General features: G+C 54.3%; 5 protein-coding genes and 1 non-coding gene across 6 annotated transcripts in view; 3 read left to right on the top strand and 3 right to left on the bottom strand.

Moving 5' to 3' along the window:
• The window catches only part of PTSG_02136 (uncharacterized protein), a 9,556-nt gene extending 3,889 nt beyond the window's left edge, over window positions 1-5,667 (top strand). The window contains exons 11-28 of the mRNA XM_004996561.1: window positions 1-91; window positions 369-443; window positions 598-657; window positions 828-905; window positions 1,137-1,215; window positions 1,490-1,701; window positions 1,892-1,939; window positions 2,078-2,146; window positions 2,307-2,540; window positions 2,821-3,005; window positions 3,218-3,352; window positions 3,515-3,614; window positions 3,754-3,807; window positions 3,934-4,022; window positions 4,201-4,291; window positions 4,464-4,523; window positions 4,673-4,720; window positions 5,025-5,667. The exon at window positions 1-91 is cut by the window's left edge and continues 117 nt beyond it. Of these exons, the coding sequence (XP_004996618.1) occupies window positions 1-91; window positions 369-443; window positions 598-657; window positions 828-905; window positions 1,137-1,215; window positions 1,490-1,701; window positions 1,892-1,939; window positions 2,078-2,146; window positions 2,307-2,540; window positions 2,821-3,005; window positions 3,218-3,352; window positions 3,515-3,614; window positions 3,754-3,807; window positions 3,934-4,022; window positions 4,201-4,291; window positions 4,464-4,523; window positions 4,673-4,720; window positions 5,025-5,267 (1,951 nt within the window). The 3' untranslated portion in view covers window positions 5,268-5,667. The remainder of the gene's footprint in view (window positions 92-368; window positions 444-597; window positions 658-827; window positions 906-1,136; window positions 1,216-1,489; window positions 1,702-1,891; window positions 1,940-2,077; window positions 2,147-2,306; window positions 2,541-2,820; window positions 3,006-3,217; window positions 3,353-3,514; window positions 3,615-3,753; window positions 3,808-3,933; window positions 4,023-4,200; window positions 4,292-4,463; window positions 4,524-4,672; window positions 4,721-5,024) is intronic.
• Window positions 5,668-5,905: 238 nt separating this feature from the next.
• PTSG_02135 (uncharacterized protein) lies at window positions 5,906-8,570 on the bottom strand. Its single transcript, XM_004996560.1, has 8 exons — window positions 8,336-8,570; window positions 8,049-8,167; window positions 7,650-7,834; window positions 7,472-7,538; window positions 7,121-7,257; window positions 6,749-6,892; window positions 6,448-6,530; window positions 5,906-6,174 (listed from the first exon to the last, which is right to left on the bottom strand). The coding sequence occupies exons 1-8, from the start codon at window positions 8,501-8,503 to the stop codon at window positions 6,073-6,075; spliced, it is 1,005 nt and encodes a 334-aa protein (XP_004996617.1). The 5' UTR covers window positions 8,504-8,570; the 3' UTR covers window positions 5,906-6,072.
• A 47-nt stretch (window positions 8,571-8,617) lies between these two features.
• PTSG_20070 lies at window positions 8,618-8,707 on the top strand. The gene has a single exon. It is a non-coding gene; the product is annotated as a tRNA-Tyr (tRNA).
• A 143-nt stretch (window positions 8,708-8,850) lies between these two features.
• Window positions 8,851-13,317, bottom strand: PTSG_02134 (uncharacterized protein). Its single transcript, XM_004996559.1, has 14 exons — window positions 13,222-13,317; window positions 12,795-13,013; window positions 12,421-12,599; window positions 12,164-12,244; window positions 11,885-11,976; window positions 11,672-11,743; window positions 11,396-11,496; window positions 11,052-11,181; window positions 10,703-10,792; window positions 10,443-10,514; window positions 10,016-10,196; window positions 9,665-9,820; window positions 9,301-9,369; window positions 8,851-9,076 (listed from the first exon to the last, which is right to left on the bottom strand). Exons 1-14 carry the CDS (start codon window positions 13,235-13,237, stop codon window positions 9,008-9,010), a joined length of 1,527 nt encoding a protein of 508 aa, XP_004996616.1. The 5' UTR covers window positions 13,238-13,317; the 3' UTR covers window positions 8,851-9,007.
• A 22-nt stretch (window positions 13,318-13,339) lies between these two features.
• PTSG_02133 (uncharacterized protein) lies at window positions 13,340-14,938 on the top strand. The gene is made up of 3 exons (XM_004996558.1): window positions 13,340-13,608; window positions 13,866-14,345; window positions 14,638-14,938. The coding sequence occupies exons 1-3, from the start codon at window positions 13,380-13,382 to the stop codon at window positions 14,751-14,753; spliced, it is 825 nt and encodes a 274-aa protein (XP_004996615.1). The 5' UTR covers window positions 13,340-13,379; the 3' UTR covers window positions 14,754-14,938.
• Window positions 14,858-17,500, bottom strand: part of PTSG_02132 (TK/HMTK protein kinase) — a 4,650-nt gene continuing 2,007 nt past the window's right edge. Inside the window, exons 7-13 of the mRNA XM_004996557.1 lie at window positions 17,318-17,464; window positions 17,054-17,107; window positions 16,767-16,856; window positions 16,527-16,619; window positions 16,171-16,251; window positions 15,866-16,023; window positions 14,858-15,614 (exon numbers count right to left, since the gene is read on the bottom strand). Of these exons, the coding sequence (XP_004996614.1) occupies window positions 15,359-15,614; window positions 15,866-16,023; window positions 16,171-16,251; window positions 16,527-16,619; window positions 16,767-16,856; window positions 17,054-17,107; window positions 17,318-17,464 (879 nt within the window). The 3' untranslated portion in view covers window positions 14,858-15,358. The remainder of the gene's footprint in view (window positions 15,615-15,865; window positions 16,024-16,170; window positions 16,252-16,526; window positions 16,620-16,766; window positions 16,857-17,053; window positions 17,108-17,317; window positions 17,465-17,500) is intronic.

Here is a 17,500-nt window from a genome sequence, read left to right as displayed (position 1 = left end):
AGAGTTTCTCAATGTCCTCGCCATTGCCTTTGATGAAACAGACCTCGTCGCCAATCCAGACCCCTCGGGGCCCGCCCTCCCGAGCAGACAGGTGTGTGTGTGTCTGTGTCTGTGTGTGTGTGTGTGTGTGTGTGCGTGTGTGTGTGTGTGTGTGTATGTGTGTGTGTGTGTGTGTGTCTGCTTCGTTTGTGTCTTGTCTCTCTGCCTTGTCTCTCTGCCTTGTCTCTCCGCTTTGTCTGTCTGTACCTGTGTCTGTGTATCCGTGTGGCTATCTGTCTATTCACCTGCATGTCCAATACTTGTCTTGTCCGTCTTCCGGCTGTTACGCGTACTCACGCATACGGAATGCTGTGCTGCTGCTGCTGTAGGTTGTGGTGGAAAGTCTGCTGTTTGTGATGGTGAAGGACAACAAAGGAAAGAACATGACGTTCACACCAGAGCAGGTTTGTGCATTTCTCATGCATGACATCCCTCTCGCCTGAAGCTGGCATGATTGCCTTGCATTCCTCAACCACGTTCATTGTGTCGTGGGGTCTCATTTTGTCTCATTTTGTCTCATTTTGTGATGTGTATCTTTCTCCCTTGGGTGCCTGTTAGGTTTGCCACCTCTTCACATTCATCGCCCGGCAGGTCTCCAGACACGACAACATCATCTCGGTATGTGGCACAGCAGACAACAGAGCACGCAATCCCTCGCGCACCTACACGCAAAATGTGTGGAATGCCAGTACACGTGTGTATACACGTGCACACACGTCCATCACACACACACACACCCGCACACACGAGCAATTGTCTCATGATGCCATTGTTTCGTGGTGTTTCAGGTTGACCGGACGCTGTTTGACCAAGTGCTGCGTCGCCTCACGTCAACAGACGCCGGCAGGAAGGACGAGCAGGAACAGGTGTGGCACAAGTGCTGGATGCATGGCGACGAGTGTGCAGGCTTGGTGTGCGTTGGCGTTTGCGTGTTGCAGCCAATGAAGCTGTTGTCTTCTCATCATGCTCTCTGCCTGGCTGGCTGTCGCTCGTTCTCAATTTCATACACTCACACACTCACACACTCACACACTCACACACTCACTCACACTCACACTCACACACATTTGCACACTCTCTCTCCCATTCACTCGCAGGCGCTGCTTGATCTGCTTGACGCCGGCGGTCTGGCGCAATTTGATGTCGAAAAACTCCTCACATCGTGCGAACAAGCAGGTACTGAGATAGTGTGTGTGTGTGTGTGTTTGTTTGTTTGTTTGTTTGTTTGTTTGTTTGTTTGTTTGTTTGTTTGTTTGTTTGTTTGTTTGTTTGTTTGTTTGTTTGTTTGTTTGTTTGTTTGTTTGTTTGTTTGTTTGTTTGTACGTGGATTGCAGGGCGTGCCTGTGTGATGTGCTTCTTGGTCTACCTGTGATGTGTCTTGTGCACCGCACCGTTCGCCTGCAAAACAAACCTTGCCCTCATTCCGACGACCGCCACCCATGTCGCGCAGGCTTCTACATGGTGTGCGAGCGGGTGTACTCGGAGCAGCAGCGGTATGCGGACATTGTGCCGTGCTACCTGCGCGACCCGGCACGCCAGCACCTCGTGTTCCCCTTCATCCACCGCTGCCTGAAGCAGCAGTACGTGCCGCCGTCGGAGGCGCAGAAGATCAAAGAGGCAACAGTCGACCACATCGAGGACTTTGTTCGCATCAGCGCACAGGTGTGTGTATGTGTGTGTGAGAGTGCGTGCGTGTGAGAGTGTGTGTATGTGTGTGTGTGTGCGTGTGAGAGTGCGTGCGTGTGAGAGTGTGAGTGAGAGACAACAGTAGCTCGTCGTGCCTCAATAGTTTGAGTTCTTCATCAGTGGCTCACATGTTCAATCGCTGTCGCTGCTGCTACAACCACCGCAGGACACGGCCAAGCTGATTCTGGCGTGCTTCAACCCGCAGCTCATGCTGGTGCGCCTGTGCTGTGCCAACCCTGTTGTGCCCTTATTGTTGCATCCTCCTCTGCACACTGTCTTGGAACCCCCTTTTTACCTTGCTCTCACATCAATGTTTCTCCTGCCAAACACATGCACAACTGCACACTGTCAGTTTGCACAACGCCTCTCCTCCACTCCAGAACTGTTTTATCAGTTCCTCAAGAGCGTTTTCCATCTCAGAGTGAGTCATGCGAACGTGTGCGTGAGTGTGTGCTTGTGTGCATGTGTGTGTGTGTGTTTTGAGTGTTTAACAGAGCGTGCGCTTTGTCCTGCCTTCTTTGTTGACCTCGCACAACCGCCACCACGTCTTCCTCCTGCCTCCACTGTGCCCGACACCGCAGGACCGCGCGCCCGAGGGCACAGACTACAATCTGCCCGCTGAGCTGGAGGAGGCGTTCATCGAAGCCATGTGCCGCGACCACCCAACAGAGGTCTACAACTACCTCAAGACGCACGAGCACGTGCGCATTGAGCAGTGTCTTGTGCTCACCAAGCGATACAAGCTCACAGATGCCACGGCGTGGCTCCTGGAGAGGAAGGGCGAATTCCTCCAGGCTTACGCCCTCATTCGCGAGGTGTGTGTCTGTGTCTGTGTTTGTGTCTGTGTCTGTGTTTGTGTCTGTGTCTGTGTGTCTGTGTGTCTGTGTCTGTGTGTGTCTGTGTGTGTATGTGTCTGTGTGTGTATGTGTCTGTGTTTGCATCTTGTGTACGCCTGTGATTTGTGAACATGATGTCTGTCATGATGGGTTGACCTGTGTTACATTCTTCTGCAACACACCAATGTCCCGCCATCTCACTATGCCACCCACCACACGTGCGCCACGTTATGCTTTGTCTCTCCCCCCCCCCCCGCAGACACTACTCACGCAGCTCTCGCAGTACAACCTTGCCTTTGAGCAAGTGGAGAAAATGCTGACTCGGCAAGAGCAAGCGGGCGAGCCGCTGCAGGATCCAGACCCTGATCCACGAGAGCCCGCCATCAAGGCGTTCCGCAAGTTTCTCGATGTTGTGCTCGACATGCTGCAGCGCTGCTCTCGCAGGTGACAACTCAGGATATAAATGTGGACGTGTTTGCTCGTTTGTGTGTTTGTCTGTGTGGGCGAGTGTGTGTATGTGTGTGTGTGTGTTTGTTTGTTTGTCATGGGAACGAGGCAGTGCGCCTGATTGCATGTTTTTCTTTGCGCAACGTTTTGTGTTCGTGTCTCCCCGTGCAACTACACGTGTCCTGACCGGTGTGCACACGGCACCACAGGATGCCGGACCAGAAGGAGCGTCGCAGCATCTGGTGCAAGACGCTCGAGGTCCTCATTGAATTCCAGCAGATTATGCGCACAAAACTGCGGCTGACAGGCGGCGACTACGCCCACGTCATGAACAGACATATGAAGTGCGTAACTCTGTGCGTGTGTGTGTGTGTGTGTGTGTGTGTGTGTGTGTGTGTGTGCTCCGTATCGTGTCATCCTGAATGCGAGGGCTTCGAAATTTGCTTGCACCTGTTGTGTTCTCTCCTCACAGTATGGCTGTGTTCTCCACGCGCACGTGTGTGCAGGGAGGTTGTGCGGCAGATGGCGGAGTTTGTTGATCCGCCAGCAATTCTCCACCTCATCATGAGCGGCGGCGCCATGAGCGACAGATTCGATGACATTCGCGTACGCCGATGCACTGCTGTGTTCTGCACACGCAGTCGTGTAAATGTTTGAGAGAGAGAGAGATAGTGTGTGTGTGTGTGCATTTGTGCGTTTGCCTGTCGGTGTGCATCTCACGTGACGACGAGTTATTGCGTTGCAGGATTTGGTCACGGGGATGTTGGAGACGTACAACTATGAGCGCACGCAACTGCAGGTGCCTGCAACCGCGCCATTGTCATGTGTTGTTGACCGTGTGCGCGTTGACAATCCATGCTTGATTGCTCGTGTGTCCATGCCATCCCGCTGATATGTTGTTGTGTGTGATACGTGTGCCTGACAGACGACCAATGCCATTATCCACAATGACGTGTACGGGCTGCTGCAAAACCGCCAGCGTGCACTGCGTCACGCCTACCCTTCGGCCTGGAGGTGTGCACGCCATCTCGCTCGTCTGCCTCAGCGCATTGTTGCTCAAGCAATCTTTCCCCTTGTGCATGTGTTTGCGTGCATGCATGTGCTCACGTGTGTGTGTGTGTGTGTGTGTGTGTGTGTGTGTGTGTGTGTGTGTATGTGTGTATGTGTGTGTGTGTGTCTGTCTGTCTGTCAGGTGCAACCTGAGCAACCGCCGCCTCTATGGCGCCGATGCCGTTGATGATGACATCATCATGTTCAGATCCGGACAGTGCACCTACCTCTCGGTCAGATGCCACGTGCACATGTGTGTTTGTGTGCTTGTGTGTTCACATGTACGCGCTCTTTGTGCTTCATCGTGATTACATCTTGTGTTTGTTTGGTCAACACGTGGCGGTGCTTTGCGCGTGTGATGCCATGCATTCTCACAAGCAATCGCCGGTCCTCCATGTGTTGCAGAGTCTTCCTCGCGTGCCCCGCCGCTTCCGCAAGAACAAACAGGACACAACCGACATCCAGGTGCGTGTAGACGTATGTTCGTTCGTGCTTGCTGGTTGGTGGGCGCTGCTTGTCTCTGCTGTTGTTTGTATGACCTCCCCACCACATCAGACTGCGCTCATTGCGCTGCGCTGCACCTCCATGCTTGTTTCTTGTGATGCACCATGCAGGGCCACCACAACGTCAAAGCGCTTGACCGATGGATCGACAGCACGCAGGTAAGCGCAGCAGAAACATGTCATGGTGCCGTCGTGCTCATGTGTTGGGCACGGTTGCACCTATGAGCACACACACACACATACACATACACACATACATGTATATATATACACATGTCATTCATGCATACGTACGTGTGCACACATACATGCGTACATACTCATGTCACTCGTATGCATACGTACGTACATACTCATGTCACTCGTATGCATACGTACACACACATCCACATGCTCATGTCACTCATACATACGCATTCCTCCCCCCCCCCCACCACACACACTCTCTCTTCCGGGCCATCAGTCGGACGTGAGCTACCTGCATCTGCTGACGGAGCAGGAGCGCAGCCAGCACGCGAGCGCATGGGACGACGAGCCCGCGGATCCACACGCCGCCCGGCAACAGGCCGCACTCGACCGCCTTCGCGTGTGGGAGAACCACGTTGGGCGGGCGTACGACGCGCAGGTGAAGCCGAAACCGCGAGCAATGGAGACACCGGCCGTGCTCAAACCGCGCCGCCGCCTCAAGCTCAACGTCACCTCGTAGTGGTGGCAGACGCTGGTGCTGGTGCTGGTGCTGCTGGTGCTACTGTTGCTGGTGTTGAAAGTGGTGGTGATGAAGTTGGTGGTGCTCCTGCATGTGGTAGGGCTGGTGGGGGGCGCACTTGCGTTTCCTTCGGTGTGCTGGCGTGGGTTACCGTTGCTGGCTGGCTGTGCGTCTCGGACTTGTTAGACTCTGGGGTTGGTCGCTTGTTTCTTGACTGGTGGTGGTGTCTGAACTTGAGAATCGATGAAACAACGTGCGAAATGCGTGTGTTGGTCTGTGTGGATGCTTCGTTGTCGAGACAGCATGCGAATGTGGTGCACTGCGGTGGCGTGGCGGTGTTGGACCGAACACCGTTTTTTTTTTTTTGGTCTCAGACAATAAGACAGTTCCACTTGAGCACTACACATGCACGTCAGCGAGGGATCGTGAGCGATGTGGCAGTGTGCTTTATTGACAAAGACGGGTGGGTGGAATGGGTGGAATGAGTTTGAAGAAATGCCATCCCACGCTTCAGCCAACCACTCGGCTTGTATTGTTGTGGCTGCGAGCAGCTCAAAGCACCCCGCCAAAACCACATACACCCACACAGCACACAACATAAAACAAAGAATAGAGCGAGTACCTGGCTTTTCAACCAATGCTGTCTTTACATTTACTTGTCACACGGAAACACCTGATCATCGCAGTGTGTGTAGTTTGCACAAGATTGTGTCGCCACCATCATCCTACCTTGCATACAAGACAAAGCAGCCAAGCACCACCACTGCCACTGCCACCGAACGCTCGCTCCTTCCACATTGGTACATCAGCCAAACTTGGCCTTGCTCTTCCTGCTGCTTGCGACGCGTTGGAAAAAGCCCTGCACCGATCCCGCAGAGGCAGAGCGCGGTGTTGACGGCGTTTGCGGCTGCAGAGGAGAGGGGAATGATGGCGTGTGAGGGCGGGGGGCGTTAATTGGCGTGAGGATAGACGTGATAAGTGTCACCGTGACAAATGTGAAGGAACGCAAGCATAAAACAAGGAGAGAGAGAGAGACATATATAGACACACACACACACGCACACACACACACAGGCACAAGAGCAGACGGCCAGACAAATCGGGAAAACACAGGCACACAGCCACGCAAACACACAAACTCGCACACACAAGCCAAGGCTGGTGTGATCAAATTTCATACATTTGACGAGATGGAGGTGAGGGTGTGGCTGCGGTTTGGGAACTTGAAGGGCGAACTGCCGGGTGGCGGAGAGAAGAGCGCTCCTGGCGAATAAATTGGGGATGGCAGAGAAGTGAGAATACGGAGGTGTTGGCAGGCGATGCGTCTGCTAACAGACAATCAACGCAAGCGCGCGCGCACACACACACACACACACTCACTCACTCACTCACTCACTCACTCACTCACTCACTAACTCACTCACTCACTCACTCACTCACTCACTCACTCACTCACTCACGGCACACACACACACACCTACCTGCGGACGTGTGTGCCGGTGCGGGGCTGGTTGCAAGCATGGCAGAGGAGGAGGCAGCGGAGGCGGTCTTTGTGCGGCGGCGAAATGACCCGCTCGGTCTGTCCTTTGTGCCCGCCGTCCCGCGCCGCCCACGGAACAGCGCACCTGGCAACAGAGACGCGGTGCGTTGGTGGTGTAGGTAGGGTTGAGGACGTCTGATTACAAGCAAAGCAGGCGAGACACTCAGAGATGGCTTCCCACACACACACACACACACACACACACACACACACACACACACACACACACACACACACACACACACACACACACACACACACACACACACACACACACACACACACACACACACAACACGAACGGTTGACCCACCGACGGATTCGCGGAGGGTGAGGCGGCGCTGCAGTGGGGACTCGGTGGTGTCGGGCGGTTGGAAGAGCTTTGGCTTCACGCGCGCCTCTTTCTTCTTCTGTCGCTCGAGCTGCACCAGCGGCAACAGCTTCGACTCGCTTGTGTTGGCAATAGAGAACAGCGCCGGGGCAGCATACACCGCCGTTCGGGGAGAAATGGTAAGTAGCAGGCCAACGCATACAAACGCTTGCTGCACACTCACACTCACACACGCACTCACACTCACACTCACACTCACACTCACACTCACACTCACACTCACACTCACACTCACACTCACACTCACACTAGGGCAGGGTGCCTGTCACTCACGCGTAAGCTTTCTGTTCCATATCAGCAGGCGTGAGGCCGGCGTGATTCTGAATGTCCTCCGAAGCGCCTGCGAAACCAACCAAGCACAGCACAGCATAGCTGTCAGCTGTGGTCGTAGCCAAACACACAAGCATTGCACAGGCCATGCACTGGCGCACGCAAGCGTGCAAGCACGCACCGATGACTTTGAGGTGTTCGACGATGGCGCTGTTCTTGCCATTTATGTTGTTGGCGTAGGCGACATGCAATGGTGTGTTTCCGGCAAAGTTCTGAACATGCAACGCTGCCTGATAATCGCCCTGCAGCAGTACTTGCAGCAGTTCCAGGTCACCACGCCTTGCCGCGTAGTGCAATGCACACGAGCTGCAAGCGAAACGCGCCAACACCATGACACCCCCTCCCGTTCGTGAGTCACATGGGGTGGCCATGACAGCCACAAACCAAGTTTCTACGACGACAAACCGAGCAAAACCAAACCGGTGTGCACGCCAGCGTGTACATGTCGTCTGTGTATGTGTATGTGTGCACGTATGTGTGTGTGTATGTGTGTGTATGTGTGTGTGGTGTGGTGGCTCACCCGGTGTACAGGTCTGTGGTTGCGATAAGACTGGGGTCTTTCCTGATCATCACGGAGAGGCCATCCAGATCCCACCGCGTTAGCGATCGCAGCCAGTACCGCTGCTGCTCTGTGTGTGTCTGCAGAGAGAACAGCAAGAAGAGTGAGCAAGGGAGAAGGAGGACGCTGGACGTGATGAGCGGCAGGGGCACACACGCATGGCATGCAGGACGTAGGCGCGTGCATGAACATGCATTCGTTCAAACACACACACCGTCATGTAATCAATCACACGCAAGCCAACCAACCTTGCGGTCAAATGAAGCCATGGAATGAGCGGTGTCATCTCCGTCCGTGTCTTCTGCGTCCCCACTGCCACCGGCACGGCTGTCGTCATCCGCTGCCGTCCTTGCCCTCGCATGCTCATGAAAGAACGACAGCCGCCTCGCCCGAAACGCTCGGTGGTCGTCCGCCATCGCCGTTCGTTGTTGTTTTTGTCTCTGCAGCAGCCAGCCGAAAATACACAACACACGAAAACAGCACAAGTCGCTTAGAAATGAGTAAATGAAACCAAAATACGTAACGAGCTTCTCACCGTAGCTCAGTTGGCAGAGCGTGGGATTGTAGACGGTTTACACTCAGAATTCCTACGGTCACTGGTTCGATTCCAGTCGGTGAGACTTCCTTTTTTTTTGTTGTTGTTGTTGTGTGTGTTGTTGTGTGTGTTGTTGTGTGTGTTGTGTGTTGTGTGTTGTGTGTTGTGTGTTGTGTGTTGTGCGCACCTCGCCTGTACGTACCGCAAACCTTCCCCTCCTCTTTGTTTTTGCTCAAGGCATATATTCTGGTGCTTGCACGACTACCATGAAGCGAAACACACGGCAAACAGCGAGCGCGTCATGGCATGTAACAAAACGAGGCCTGAAAAAGCACCTACATTATCGTGTGAGATGTGTGTGTGTGTGTGTGTGCCTTGTGTTCCATCACTCCAAGTGCAGGTCTTGGACAAGGCGGGTCACGGTGTCCAGGAGCGGCGTCCACGCCGACGCCATCTACGATCAGAACAACAACAACCACAACAACAACCACAACAACAACAACAACAACAACAACAACAACAACAACAACAACAACAACAACAACAACAACAACAACAAGATGCAAGTGGATGTGAGCCCGTGCAAACGCCACAAGCCGTGGTGGCCTCCGACAGTGTGCAGGTACATCCTCGCATGTTCACAGTTTGCCCGGGGGGGGGTGTAGTCACGCGTCTCACCTGCTTGTGGCCGGTGATCTGCGATGTGACCATCTCCTCCAGCATTGTCCCAATCTGCGCAATATTGGCCTGCACAACACGCACGCAAACACGGTGTGGAGGTGAGGCAATCGGGTCACAAGCACAAGCACGCGCGCGAATGGCCAAACCAACTCCAGAGCAGTGAAAAACTGCATCAACAACAGAAATAGAGAGAGCGTCACCGACGCAGAAGCGCGCGCACACACACATACAAGCATGTGAAACAAACACTCTCAACACACAACAAATTAACACACTGCACACACATTACACACACACGCTGCACACACATTGCACACACACACACCACTGCACACACATTGCACACGAGGGTTGGGCACACCTTGATGAGCTTGCTCTCGCACCAGACGCAGTACATGGAGAAGTTGTTGACCGCTGCGAGCGACTGCAGGGCAGAGTCGCGCTGCTGGATCTTCGCCTCCAACTTTGCCGACTCTGCGCCGTCCGAACTGCTGCTCAGCCGGCTCCGATCACGCGTCTGCACACGCAGTGTATGTGTGTGCGTGCATGTGAGTGTGAGTGTGAGTGTGAGTGTGAGTGTGAGTGTGAGTGTGAGTGTGTGTGCGTGTGTATAATAGGAGGAAAGCAGGTGAATGAATGTAGGATAACCCTGTGCTCAACACACACAAACACACACACACAGATGCACGCCAACCCGTATCCAGCGCCCCACCTGTTTCTTGACGGTCGATCCAACGTCCTTGGCAATGCCTTTGAGGCGGCGCGTGAGCAGGTCGCGAAATGCAGACAGGATCTCGTGCAAGTTCTGCAAGTTGTGCACCAGCCCGTCCATCTCCCGCACGCACTGCTCCTCACGGCGGTCAACAACAGACTTGAGCAGATTCGACGTGTCCCTGATGGACGGTTGCGTGTGTGTGTGTGTGTGTGTGTGTGTGTGTGTGTGTGTGTGTGTGTGTGTGTGTGTGTGTGTGTGTGTGTGTGTGTGTGTGTGTGCATTGGGGTACGGACAAGAGAACGTTGCGTGAATACGTGCGTGATAATCGACGAGCCTGCACACGTGTAGCCGCAAATAACATACATACGCACACATACACACATACACACATACACACACACACAGCACCGCCCGCCTGCCTGACCTGAGCCCCGTCTCCAGGGCCTGCGCCTTGTTGTGCCCGGCAACGTGCGACATCTGCGATAAGCCGAGCTTTCTACGGGGGTTGGTTTGGAACATGGTTGGGGGGGGGCAAAGTGAGCGGGTAGCACACTCTGCAAAATGACACCCAAAAACGACCACACGAAAGCAGTACGAAGCGAGGTAACATACGCACTCCACTCTGCGTGCACCACCACCACCACCACCAACCACCGCCGCGGCACGCATGTATTCGTGTCTGACTTGATATCGGCGGCGAATGCGGTCCAGAGCAGCGCCTGCGTCTCCGTTGTCGCCACAACTTTCTCAGCCGTCTCTCGCAGCGATTTCATCCTGCATACGTGCGTGTATGTGCATGCGTGTGTGCGTGTGCGTGTATGCGTGCGTGCGTGTGTCCATGTGTGTGTGTGTGTGTCCATGTGTGTGTGTGTGTGCGCGTGTGTGCGTGTGTGTGTGTCAACGACAGGAACCAATAACAGCAGAGTGCACTTGAAACACAGATGCCAGGTGCCACCAACACAGACCACGCACAGCATCAGCACTGACACCACTGCAGGTGCACATGCACGCACGCACGCACGCACGCACGCACGTTGCGAGGACGGGCTCGAGCTCCGTGTGTGTGGACTGGATGGCCGCTGCAATATTGTCCGGGAGATGCTGTTCCACGTGCAGCGCGAGCGGATTTGTCTGGAACTCGTCCTTCGCAACCTTGCCCATGTCTTTGGCAGAATGGTAGAAGGTGGAGGAGAAAGAGGGGAGGGGTTGGAGCTGTTAGGTCGTGAAACGGTCGTCAGAAGCACAACATCATCGCAGTCACAAGTGTCCAAAACACAAGCAAACCAAGCAAGCCAAGCAAACCAAGCGAACAAGCAAAAAGCAAACGAGACGGACGAAACAAACAACACAAGCAAACCAAGCAACCCAACAAGAGACCTTTGAGTCTGGACTGGAGATCGCCGCCCTCGTATGTGAAGAAGACGTCGAGCGCTTCGTCATCGCGCATCACGGGATGGCGGCACACAAACGTCAGGTACCTGGTGCACACACACGCACACGTATGTACATGTAAATGCGCATGCGTGAAGACGCAGAGAAGTAATCAGGCGCTGATAAGAGGCCGTGAAAACGCACCATCACACACATACACATACACATACACATACACATACACATACACACGTACATGAATGCACATGATCCGATGCGCACCTTTCAAGCGCTTTGCGGCGCTTCTGCAGGAAAGATTTGTTCTTGTTTCCACCAAACGTCTTTGGCGGCAGCCTGTAGTAGGCGATGATGACATGAACTGGTGTATCGCACCACAAACATACACACACATGCACACACGCACACGCACACGCACACACACGCACACTTGCACACACACACGTACGTACGCACACAGAGCAATTGGTTGCGTACTGTGGGATGATGCGATATGGAAAGCGTTTGCGGAGGAGGGCATCGAGCGGCTCAAAGTCGCTGTAGCGCCGCGTGCACGTCACGTTACGGCGCTGGCACATGGCAACACGGGCGGTGGTGGACGCGTGAACGTGAGCAAGAGTTGATGGCAGGTGATTTAATTCAGTTGTGTATGCGCGCGCGCGCGTGTGTGTGGGCGTGCGTGTATGTGTGTGATTGCGATGGTCTATGCCAGTGTACATGTATGCGCTTGGCATGTGAGCATGACGCTGTTCTTACCTTTGAGAAGATGGTGTAAGTGGTGTGCTTCTTGAACATGCCGGCCTCCTTGCCAAGGTTGACTTGAATAAACTCAGACTCCTGAAGTGCAATCGATTGACACCAATGGTTCGATCAGAGGCGCACGCGCACGCACTGGTGTTGCACGGAAGGAAACACAAAGCAAACAACGCAAAACAACACGCACACATGCTTACACACACACACACACACGCACGCACACACACACACACGCACGCACACATGTGCGCACTGACCTCCAGCTCGCGGAAGGAATATTCCGGGGCAATGTTGTCACGCTCGGCTGTCTGCTGCAGCGTGTGCAGATTGTCAATCTTGATGGCCGGTAGCTCGGTCGCCTCCTGCAGTGTCGCCATGTCGGGGGAGAACCCACTCTGCTGCATCCCAATCAGCCCCAGGGCCCAAAACAAACCATCTGCGCATGGTTGCATGCGACGTTGTGTGTGTATGTGTGTGTGTGTGTGTAAACTAAGCAGCGATCAAAACATCACACAGCACGTGAATGGCAACAGCACCACTCGTGCACACACTCATTCACTCACTCACTCATCCACTCGCTCACTCATTCACTCACTCACACTCGCTCACTCACAGACACACATGCACACACCTTTGTCGATGGCGTCTGTCTTGTTGAGGTCGACGCTGGACCAGATGGCGTCTGCAGCCTCCTTGCCAATCATGGTTGATCGGCAGAGCTGCATGAATGTGTGCCGCGTGATGCGGTTTTCATTCTGCGGGCACACTGACGTGTACACCCGCTCGTATGACTCGGGCACCCGCTTGCCTGTGGCATGGATGCCCTGTTGTGTGTTCTTGTCCGCTGCACCTGAATTGTTGTTGTTGTTGTGTTGTTGTTGTTGTGTGGTGTGTGGTGTGTGGTGTGTTGTGTGTGGTGTGTGGTGTATTGGTGTGACATTCGATCACAACATAGCTGCAGCTGATTGTTCAGCACAGCCAACAATCACATAACGTAACGTAACTGCACAACACACACAACACAACACACTGCACGCAACACACACAACACAACACACCTTTCGCCGTGCTCATGATGCCTGCTTTTGTTTTGGTTGTGTGTGGTGCGCGCTTTGTTGCTGTCGCTTGCTTGGTTTGAGGCACGACGTTTCACGAATGATATTGGTCACTTTTCCCAACTTGAACAGCCACGTCCGACACAAACGACATAACGACAATGATGCGCTTGCTGGTGGTGGTTGTGGCTGGGCTGCTGCTTGTGGCAAGCAGTCTGAGCCCGGGCTGTGATGCGAGCGATCCAAGGAACCACTACGAAATGCTGGGTCTGGCAAGGGACTGCGCCCGATCTGCAGTGCGGCGTGCGTTCCGACAGCTCGCTCTCAAGTACCATCCCGACAAGAACCCCGATCCCGAGGAACAGAAGATGTTCATCACCATCGCAGCAGGTGGGTGTAGCTGAGCGCAAACCAGTTATGTGTGTCTGTCTATCTGTCTGTGTGTCTGTGGTGTGTTGAGGAAAACACGCACCCCTCCCCCTTCAACTTGCACAAGCCGTATGTGCTTCAACGCCCTCGCATGGATGCGATCATCCCCTGGCTAATGCACACACACACACACGCACATACGTACACTCGCACACACGTACACACACACACGTACACACACGCAATCTCATTGTGCATCCTCGCTTGACGTGGTTCAGCCTATGAGACGCTCAACGACAAGGCGCTGCGCGCTCAGTACGATGCCATGATTGGTCCCGGTGGGGTGGACCCGAATTACATGACACGGCGTGGCCCATCCGGTGCCCCGCCACCATCTGGCCCTGCACCGCCGCCGCCACCGCCGTTCGACTACGAGGCCTTCTTCCGCAAGTTCGACGACGTGCTGCGGGAGCACGCAGAGACGCACCTCAACGCCGTGAAGCAGGCCGGCATCGACCCGTCGGGCGTCGCAGACCACCTGAAGCAGCACCTGCGCGACCACATGAAGAAGCACCAGGACGCAAACCGCGCACACGCCATGGCCGTGCAGCAAGCAAACGCGCACCACAACCACGGCCACAACCACGGGCAGCGCAAGTACGAGCAGCCACGCGAGGACCTGCTGCTGGAAGGGCTCTTTGATGACGTGGACGAGGACGAGGAGAAAGTCTTCCAACAACACCTCGCCACCATGAAATGTTCGTCGTCGTTGTTTGTTGTTGTTGTTGTTGTTGTTTGTTGTTGTTGTTGTTGTTGTCGTCGTCGTCGTCGCTGTTGTCGTCGTCGTCGCTGTTGCTGTTGTTGCTGTTGCTGTTGCTGCTGAGACAATGTTGAGACGAATCACACCGCGGTTGTCGTAAGCACAACTGACCGTGGTGCTGGGGCTGGCCCTTGTTCAGCGCCTTTTGAATCGCATCTCACTCACTCGTGCATGTGTGTGTGTGTGTGTGTGTGTGTGTGTGTGTGTGTACTATTGCCGTCTGTACGCAGCATCGGAGGCGCATGGGAAGCACAGCAAGAGCAGCCGCAAGTGCACGACCAAAGTCGTGGAGACGGATGGCAAAGTGGAGACCATCACAGAGTGCGTCGAGACAACGGAGGAGTGACGAGTCATTCTGCTGTGGTTACGAATGGTGGTGGTGGTGGTGGTAGTGGTGGGTGGCGACAATGGTAATGGAACTGCTTTGCTTCGCCTGTCATCAAAGGCAGTCCGCCATTCGCGCTGTACGTTTGCGTTACCATACGCGACCTCTCTGTGGTCATGAATGAACACGAAAGTAATGCACAAGAAGGGTCTTTCTTCGTTTGAGTTGGGCAAGGGAAGCGGGTTGCCATTCATGCAGAGATGGCGTGGGTGTGCATGCATGCAAGCACGGGCAACGTGGGGACGCAAAGCAGGTCATGTAAAATGCGACTACGAGTGAATGAAACGACAAACCAGCGTGGAAAATGGTCGGATAGACAATCACCAAACACGGAGCTGTAATGTAACAGCACACAAAGGTGTACGGAACAAAACACAGTACAAACACAAACACACACGCACGCGCACGCGCACATGCACAGACACAGACACGAACACACAGGTAAAACACACAAAAACACACATGCAAAAATACACGAAAACACACATGCACACACCCACATGCACAAACACGAAAACGCATGCACAAACACACGAAAACACACATACAGCCCCCAGTCGTGTGCTCTACATGGAAGAAAGGAGCTGGCCGAGGTCGCGGCACTCCTGGTGCTGGCGCTGCTGCTCAAGTGCTGTAATCTCCTCCTTCATCTGCACGAACGTCGGCCGCTTGAAGGGGTCGTAGTCCCAGCACTGCGACAGGAGCGCCCACATGTCCTTTGGGCACGTGGTTGGCGGGCGGGATACGAGACGCGCCTTGCCCTCGCGGATCATGTCGCGCGCTACCTCTGTCGTCAGAGACTTGAACGGCAGGCGGCCGTACCTGCACATGATGGTGATGTGTTTGTTTTGGGGGGGGGGGTGAGGATGGGTGATGGGATGTTGGTGATGAGCAGAGGTGTAAGAAGCAAAATGGGACATGGGGTGAAGTGCGTTGGAAACCTGGCCACGATACACATAAACGGCATGATACAGCATCACACTCACGCACACACACACATGCACATGCACATGCACATGCACATGCACATGCACATGCACATGGACAACCCACCCCTGTTGTGCTGCACTTACATGAAGATCTCCCAGCACGTGACGGCGTATGCCCAAATGTCTGTGCACTCTGAAAACACTTTTCTGAAGTTTGCGAGTGTTTCTGGCGCCATCCAGCGCACTGACAAACGCATCACCGTCTGCAGGACAAACTCGCCGTTGCTGTCCTTTGGTCGCGCCTGGAGAACGCAGGAAGAGGAGGGAGGGTGTGTTGCAACACATAAGTAGTGAGAAAAAGAAAGCCGCCAGAATGATGTTAGTTCATCAGGCGGCTACACACACACACACACACACGCACACACACACACACACACACATGCGTGCACCTGTCCAAAGTCTGCAAGTTTGACAAGCATGTTGTGTCCGAGGAGAACATTTCGCGCAGCAATGTCCATGTGAACAAACCCCTGACACGTCAAAGAGGCAGACAGGACGGGTGACGTGTGTGGGCACATGCGATAACACATGCATGGACAGTTCGCGTGTGAGCTGATGACGAAATGAGTTCTCTGCCTTTGGTGAACCATCCGTCCCCGACCTTGACACAACCACAAGCACACACACAACCACAACCACAAACCTCCCTTTACCCAACAATCACCATGCAGCCATGCTTGCCACGCCCATTGACCGTCAACCACAAGCATCTTGACCATCCATCCTCGACCGCTTGCGTGAGCACCTGCGCGTGGACGTATTCCAGTGCAGATGCAAGCTGGCGACAGCAAGTCAGGTGTTCACGCGCTGTCAACTGTAGCTTTCTCTCCAAGCAACTCTGCAAAACGTGCCGTGGAGTGGAGTGGAGTGTGTGTGTGTGTGTGTGTGTGTGTGTGTGTGTGTTGACGTTGGTGAGCACGTAGGTGCACGTGCGTACATAAGTGCGCGTATGTTTGTGTGTGTGTGTGTGTGTGTGCCTATGTACCTGGAGGAAGCTTCGAAGGTTTCCATATGGCATGTACTCGAGCACGAGCAGCCAGGGGGAGTCGTTCATGCACACGCCCAGGATGCGCACCTGCACATGTGTGTGTGTGTGCGTTTGCGTGTGCGTTTGCGTGTGCGTTTGCGTACGTGTGTGAAGGGCATGAGATACGGTGAGTGAGAGTATGGGCAGGACACAACATAGGAGGATACAGAAGAAAGAAAAGAACCAATGCCATGCAAGCGCAACCACGCCAAAGCACGTGACACTGGTTGTGTGCAAGTACGGACAATGTTTGGATGGTCAAGCTGCAACATCACTTCTGCCTCGTGCTGGAATTCGCGCTGGCAACGTCACAACACAAACAACACAACACACACGTGCGTGCATTTGGTGGGGGGAAGCGTGAGAGATGCGCCGTGCGTTTGGAATTGCTGAGCAGCAGCAGCAAGCAACAAACACAAGCCGTGTTCCTGTCACCCCCACATACAACCACAATCACAACCACCACCACAATCACAACAAGCGCAATCTTGATCATCACGACGTCCCACCTCGTCGCTCTGCTCGCTCTCTGCGCGAAGCATCTTCACAGCGACGTCAACGGTGCCGAGCGTGTCGTCATCAAACGTGGCAAGATACACCATCCCAAACTGCCCTGCGCCAAGCCCGCGCGTGTGGTGCAGGCGATCACGGTCGAGCTAATGATTGATGGGGGGGGAGGAAGAGCGGTGGTG

This window comes from Salpingoeca rosetta (assembly GCF_000188695.1).
Source record: "Salpingoeca rosetta unplaced genomic scaffold supercont1.5, whole genome shotgun sequence".
Lineage (NCBI taxonomy): Eukaryota > Choanoflagellata > Craspedida > Salpingoecidae > Salpingoeca > Salpingoeca rosetta.
Note: the sequence above shows the minus strand (reverse complement) of the source record. Positions and strands in the feature narration are given on the sequence as shown.

What these genes read in the sequence shown, in the direction of transcription:
- PTSG_02134 (XM_004996559.1), bottom strand. An exon ending in GACAGACGCCATCGACAAAG is followed by an intron (nt 12,600 to 12,794) that starts GTGTGTGCATGT and finishes AACCATGCGCAG; the next exon opens with ATGGTTTGTTTTGGGCCCTG. An exon ending in TCTCCAGTCCAGACTCAAAG is followed by an intron (nt 11,182 to 11,395) that starts GTCTCTTGTTGG and finishes ATTCTGCCAAAG; the next exon opens with ACATGGGCAAGGTTGCGAAG.
- PTSG_02135 (XM_004996560.1), bottom strand. Translation starts at nt 8,503, where the DNA reads ATGGCGGACGACCACCGAGCGTTTCGGGCGAGGCGGCTGTCGTTCTTT. An exon ending in ACCACAGACCTGTACACCGG is followed by an intron (nt 7,835 to 8,048) that starts GTGAGCCACCAC and finishes TTTCGCTTGCAG; the next exon opens with CTCGTGTGCATTGCACTACG. An exon ending in CGAACACCTCAAAGTCATCG is followed by an intron (nt 7,539 to 7,649) that starts GTGCGTGCTTGC and finishes TTGGTTTCGCAG; the next exon opens with GCGCTTCGGAGGACATTCAG.
- PTSG_02133 (XM_004996558.1), top strand. Translation starts at nt 13,380, where the DNA reads ATGATGCGCTTGCTGGTGGTGGTTGTGGCTGGGCTGCTGCTTGTGGCA. An exon ending in GTTCATCACCATCGCAGCAG is followed by an intron (nt 13,609 to 13,865) that starts GTGGGTGTAGCT and finishes GACGTGGTTCAG; the next exon opens with CCTATGAGACGCTCAACGAC. An exon ending in ACACCTCGCCACCATGAAAT is followed by an intron (nt 14,346 to 14,637) that starts GTTCGTCGTCGT and finishes GTCTGTACGCAG; the next exon opens with CATCGGAGGCGCATGGGAAG.